The 6,461-nt window shown below is 44.5% G+C and overlaps 1 protein-coding gene across 2 annotated transcripts in view; it reads left to right on the top strand.

The window, feature by feature from the left end:
* Positions 1-1,547: 1,547 nt before the first annotated feature.
* The window catches only part of LOC139392751 (protein tyrosine phosphatase receptor type O), a 129,456-nt gene continuing 124,542 nt past the window's right edge, over positions 1,548-6,461 (top strand). For both annotated transcript variants that reach the window (XM_071140995.1, XM_071140994.1), the window contains exon 1: positions 1,548-1,840. In XM_071140995.1, the coding sequence (XP_070997096.1) occupies positions 1,772-1,840 (69 nt within the window). In that variant the 5' untranslated portion in view covers positions 1,548-1,771. The remainder of the gene's footprint in view (positions 1,841-6,461) is intronic.

Here is a 6,461-nt window from a genome sequence, read left to right as displayed (position 1 = left end):
GAGAAACTCTGTAGAAGATTCCTTCAAGTGAGATTATGGAGGAGGGGATAATCTGATCCAATGTTGTCTTCAAAAACCCTTTTCCATTCACTCCCAGGGATGTTCTGTGAAATAAAGAAATCAATATGATTTATTTTCCCTCAACATCCCTTTCTCAAAAGAAGAGCACAGACTACTGTAATGTAGGCGATTCATGTTATATAATATAGGCTCATCACCGGAGAGGGGGGGCATTCAATTAAATTAACACAATATTTTAATTTACACTGTTAATGTTGGAGGATTCAATTAGGGCCAATAGTCCAATAGCCTATTACCAAACCCTGTTAACCTGTTGTAACCCTGTTATAGCACTAAACATATTGATCTGAGCGCGGGGCAGATGCAGTCAATCAGCAGACATTAAACAGAGATCTCCGCTCCATCCCTCCCTCTCTCCATTCATCCTTCTATCTGATGGTGATAGTAGACTAGCTGGTGCTGTTCCTCCCTCTCTCTCTCCATTCATCCTTCTATCTGATGGTGATAGTAGCTAGCTGGTGCTGTTCCTCCCTCACTCCCTCTCTCCATTCATCATTCTATCTGATGGTGATAGTAGCTAGCTGGTGCTGTTCCCCCTCCCTCTCTCCATTCATCATTCTATCTGATGGTGATAGTAGCCTAGCTAGTAGACTAGCTGGTGCTGTTCCTCCCTCCCTCTCTCCATTCATCATTCTATCTGATGGTGATAGTAGCCTAGCTAGTAGACTAGCTGGTGCTGTTCCTCCCTCCCTCTCTCCATTCATCCTTCTATCTGATGGTGATAGTAGCCTAGCTAGTAGACTAGCTGGTGCTGTTCCTCCTTCCCTCTCTCCATTCATCATTCTATCTGATGGTGATAGTAGCTAGCTGGTGCTGTTCCTCCCTCCCTCTTTCCATTCATCCTTCTATCTGATGGTGATAGTAGCTAGCTGGTGCTGTTCCTCCCTCCCTCTCTCCATTCATCATTCTATCTGATGGTGATAGTAGCCTAGCTAGTAGACTAGCTGGTGCTGTTCCTCCCTCCCTCTCTCCATTCATCCTTCTATCTGATGGTGATAGTAGCTAGCTGGTGCTGTTCCTCCCTCCCTCTTTCCATTCATCCTTCTATCTGATGGTGATAGTAGCTAGCTGGTTCTGTTCCTCCCTCCCTCTCTCCATTCATCATTCTATCTGATGGTGATAGTAGCCTAGCTAGTAGACTAGCTGGTGCTGTTCCTCCCTCCCTCTCTCCATTCATCCTTCTATCTGATGGTGATAGTAGCTAGCTGGTGCTGTTCCAGTCTCCCTCTGTACAGATTTGGGCGGGGCGTTGGAGAAAGAGAAAGAGAGAGGGAAAGAGAAAGAGAGAGAGAGAGGAGAATGCAGCCTCTGTCTCTGCTCTCCTTCCGTTTGTAGGATCAGGCTGCCTCTGCTCGTTTCGTCCCTTAAATGATGGCCACTGCCGCGTTACTCCCTCCATCCATTTCGCCGACCCATCGCGGATGTTAGGACGGCTGTTGAAAAATCGACACCCTACGTTTCAGATATGGCCCATATCGGGGCGTTCTGACACAGGAACGGCACCAAGTGGATGATCTAAACGCACGTTTAGGAGGACCGAGAGGGGAGAGAGCGGAGACTATTGTGCACCCAGGGTCTGCGGAGAGAGAGAGGATAGCTCGATGGTCTGTTGGTGCAGAAAATTCGCCATTGTCTGGATGTGCAAATCTCCGGCGACCCCTGAGAACAGAAGCCAGATCGACTCCTTTCCATGAACAACAGTAGAGATACCATGATCTCATCGGTGCCTCGCGTTTTATATCTGCTGTGCTCTATCCAGGTAAGAACCCGTTTCTATTCAATAATTACTGATCAATAGAGAGAGAGATGGTCCGCATGTCTGACGGCACATGAAGCATGACTGTCTGGGTTGTAGCGGAACAGCCTCTGCTCTAATGTCCCGAGGATAACCTTTCAACGTGTATTTATGGATAAAACGCCACCGTTCTAATACTTTTATTCCTATTATCGTGCTAAATGTGGTCCACGTCTGGAGATAACACGGTATGGCATGCTGGGTCTGGTTTCTGTAATGTTTCTCCAGGCTAAATTGGGTCATTCGACTGTGAGGCTGTGTGTGTGTGTGTGTGTGTTTGTGTGTGTGATTCCACTTTATGTCAGCATCAGTAGACTGACATCATCATCGAGCAGAGGTAGAACGGAAGGATACAGCTTCTGGTATCATATATATCACAACTATAGACTTCCGATACAGTGTATCCAGCCCTGAAACAGGTTACATTCCGATCCCACCTGTCTGACTAGAATGAGATTCCCGTTCCATCCAGACTGAATTGGGCCTCGACTCGGGCACTACATCATTTCCAAACAGACAACAGGATGGGTACATGATGCTGCAGGCCCGAGGCTACGGCATAACAGCAGGGGTTCTCACACAGAACACATTGATACAAGAAACATCCTAGGGTCTTTTTAAACCATGTAGACTTGATACAATGTAACATCCTAGGGTCTTTTAAAACCATGTAGACTTGATACAATGTAACATCCTAGGGTCTTTTAAAACCATGTAGACTTGATACAATGTAACATCCTAGGGTCTTTTAAACCATGTAGACTTGATACAATGTAACATCCTAGGGTCTTTTAAACCATGTAGACTTGATACAATGTAACATCCTAGGGTCTTTTAAACCATGTAGACTTGATACAATGTAACATCCTAGGGTATTTTAAACCATGTAGACTTGATACAATGTAAATCAAATCATTATCATCATTAAATCAAATCAAATCAAATTTATTTATATAGCCCTTCGTACATCAGCTGATATCTCAAAGTGCTGTACAGAAACCCAGCCTAAAACCCCAAACAGCAAGCAATGCAGGTGTAGAAGCACGGTGGCTAGGAAAAACTCCCTAGAAAGGCCAAAACCTAGGAAGAAACCTAGAGAGGAACCAGGCTATGTGGGGTGGCCAGTCCTCTTCTGGCTGTGCCGGGTGGAGATTATAACAGAACATGGCCAAGATGTTCAAATGTTCATAAATGACCAGCATGGTCAAATAATAATAAGGCAGAACAGTTGAAACTGGAGCAGCAGCACAGTCAGGTGAACTGGGGACAGCAAGGAGTCATCATGTCAGGTATTCCTGGGGCATGGTCCTAGGGCTCAGGTCCTCCGAGAGAGAGAAAGAAAGAGAGAATTAGAGAGAGCATATGTGGGATGGCCAGTCCTCTTCTGGCTGTGCCGGGTGGAGATTATAACAGAACATGGCCAAGATGTTCAAATGTTCATAAATGACCAGCATGGTCGAATAATAATAAGGCAGAACAGTTGAAACTGGAGCAGCAGCACGGCCAGGTGGACTGGGGACAGCAAGGAGTCATCATGTCAGGTAGCCCTGGGGCATGGTCCTAGGGCTCAGGTCCTCCGAGAGAGAGAAAGAGAGAAGGAGAGAATTAGAGAACACACACTTAGATTCACACAGGACACCGAATAGGACAGGAGAAGTACTCCAGATATAACAAACTGACCCTAGCCCCCCGACACATAAACTACTGCAGAGTAAACACTGGAGGCTGAGACAGGATGGGTCAGGAGACACCATGTAGACTTGATACAATGTAACATCCTAGGGTCTTTTTAAACCATGTAGACTTGATACAATGTAACATCCTAGGGTCTTTTTAAACCATGTAGACTTGATACAATGTAACATCCTAGGGTCTTTTTAAACCATGTAGACTATCAAATAAGATTTCTTGTGCCTCAAGAAAGGAATCAACATTATTTTGAGTCGAAGACAAGACCTATTTTCACCAGTATCCTGACAGAAATTCTCTGTGTAAAATACATTCTGCGTTGTGTGTTGCCACCAGGGTTGGGGAGTAAAGGGTTAGATGTAATGGGTTAGATGTAACAGATTAGATGTAATGGGTTAGATGTAACAGATTAGATGTAAGGGGTTAGATGTAACAGATTAGATGTAACAGATTAGATGTAAGGGATTAGATGTGACATCGGGTGGTGTAGGAGGGCAGGTAGTTTGTCCCCGGTGATGTTGGTGTTAACCAACCTCTCCTTCCTGTTGTGATGTTGGTGTTTGATACGTTAACCAACCTCTCCTTCCTGTTGTGATGTTGGTGTTTGATACGTTAACCAACCTCTCCTTCCTGTTGTGATGTTGGTGTTTGATACGTTAACCAACCTCTCCTTCCTGTTGTGATGTTGGTGTTTGATACGTTAACCAACCTCTCCTTCCTGTTGTGATGTTGGTGTTTGATACGTTAACCAACCTCTCCTTACTGTTGTGATGTTGGTGTTTGATACGTTAACCAACCTCTCCTTCCTGTTCCTGTTGGTGTTTGATACGTTAACCAACCTCTCCTTCCTGTTCCTGTTGGTGTTTGATACGTTAACCAACCTCTCCTTCCTGTTCCTGTTGGTGTTTGATACGTTAACCAACCTCTCCTTCCTGTTGTGATGTTGGTGTTTGATACGTTAACCAACCTCTCCTTCCTGTTCTTGTTGGTGTTTGATACGTTAACCAACCTCTCCTTCCTGTTGTGATGTTGGTGTTTGATACGTTAACCAACCTCTCCTTCCTGTTGTGATGTTGGTGTTTGATACGTTAACCAACCTCTCCTTCCTGTTCCTGTTGGTGTTTGATACGTTAACCAACCTCTCCTTCCTGTTGTGATGTTGGTGTTTGATACGTTAACCAACCTCTCCTTCCTGTTCCTGTTGTGATGTTGGTGTTTGATACGTTAACCAACCTCTCCTTCCTGTTCTTGTTGGTGTTTGATACGTTAACCAACCTCTCCTTCCTGTTGTGATGTTGGTGTTTGATACGTTAACCAACCTCTCCTTCCTGTTGTGATGTTGGTGTTTGATACGTTAACCAACCTCTCCTTCCTGTTCTTGTTGGTGTTTGATACGTTAACCAACCTCTCCTTCCTGTTGTGATGTTGGTGTTTGATACGTTAACCAACCTCTCCTTCCTGTTGTGATGTTGGTGTTTGATACGTTAACCAACCTCTCCTTACTGTTGTGATGTTGGTGTTTGATACGTTAACCAACCTCTCCTTCCTGTTCCTGTTGGTGTTTGATACGTTAACCAACCTCTCCTTCCTGTTCCTGTTGTGATGTTGGTGTTTGATACGTTAACCAACCTCTCCTTCCTGTTGTGATGTTGGTGTTTGATACGTTAACCAACCTCTCCTTCCTGTTCCTGTTGGTGTTTGATACGTTAACCAACCTCTCCTTCCTGTTGTGATGTTGGTGTTTGATACGTTAACCAACCTCTCCTTCCTGTTCCTGTTGTGATGTTGGTGTTTGATACGTTAACCAACCTCTCCTTCCTGTTGTGATGTTGGTGTTTGATATGTTAACCAACCTCTCCTTCCTGTTGTGATGTTATTATTTGATACGTTAACCAACCTCTCCTTCCTGTTCCTGTTGTGATGTTGGTGTTTGATACGTTAACCAACCTCTCCTTCCTGTTCCTGTTGGTGTTTGATACGTTAACCAACCTCTCCTTCCTGTTCCTGTTGTGATGTTGGTGTTTGATACGTTAACCAACCTCTCCTTCCTGTTGTGATGTTGGTGTTTGATACGTTAACCAACCTCTCCTTCCTGTTGTGATGTTGGTGTTTGATACGTTAACCAACCTCTCCTTCCTGTTCCTGTTGGTGTTTGATACGTTAACCAACCTCTCCTTCCTGTTGTGATGTTGGTGTTTGATACGTTAACCAACCTCTCCTTCCTGTTCCTGTTGTGATGTTGGTGTTTGATACGTTAACCAACCTCTCCTTCCTGTTCTTGTTGGTGTTTGATACGTTAACCAACCTCTCCTTCCTGTTGTGATGTTGGTGTTTGATACGTTAACCAACCTCTCCTTCCTGTTGTGATGTTGGTGTTTGATACGTTAACCAACCTCTCCTTCCTGTTCTTGTTGGTGTTTGATACGTTAACCAACCTCTCCTTCCTGTTGTGATGTTGGTGTTTGATACGTTAACCAACCTCTCCTTCCTGTTGTGATGTTGGTGTTTGATACGTTAACCAACCTCTCCTTACTGTTGTGATGTTGGTGTTTGATACGTTAACCAACCTCTCCTTCCTGTTCCTGTTGGTGTTTGATACGTTAACCAACCTCTCCTTCCTGTTCCTGTTGTGATGTTGGTGTTTGATACGTTAACCAACCTCTCCTTCCTGTTGTGATGTTGGTGTTTGATACGTTAACCAACCTCTCCTTCCTGTTCCTGTTGGTGTTTGATACGTTAACCAACCTCTCCTTCCTGTTGTGATGTTGGTGTTTGATACGTTAACCAACCTCTCCTTCCTGTTCCTGTTGTGATGTTGGTGTTTGATACGTTAACCAACCTCTCCTTCCTGTTGTGATGTTGGTGTTTGATATGTTAACCAACCTCTCCTTCCTGT

Source organism: Oncorhynchus clarkii, chromosome 33 (genome assembly GCF_045791955.1).
Source record: "Oncorhynchus clarkii lewisi isolate Uvic-CL-2024 chromosome 33, UVic_Ocla_1.0, whole genome shotgun sequence".
NCBI classification, from domain to species: domain Eukaryota; kingdom Metazoa; phylum Chordata; class Actinopteri; order Salmoniformes; family Salmonidae; genus Oncorhynchus; species Oncorhynchus clarkii.
This window is presented reverse-complemented; position numbering and strand designations above follow the sequence as displayed.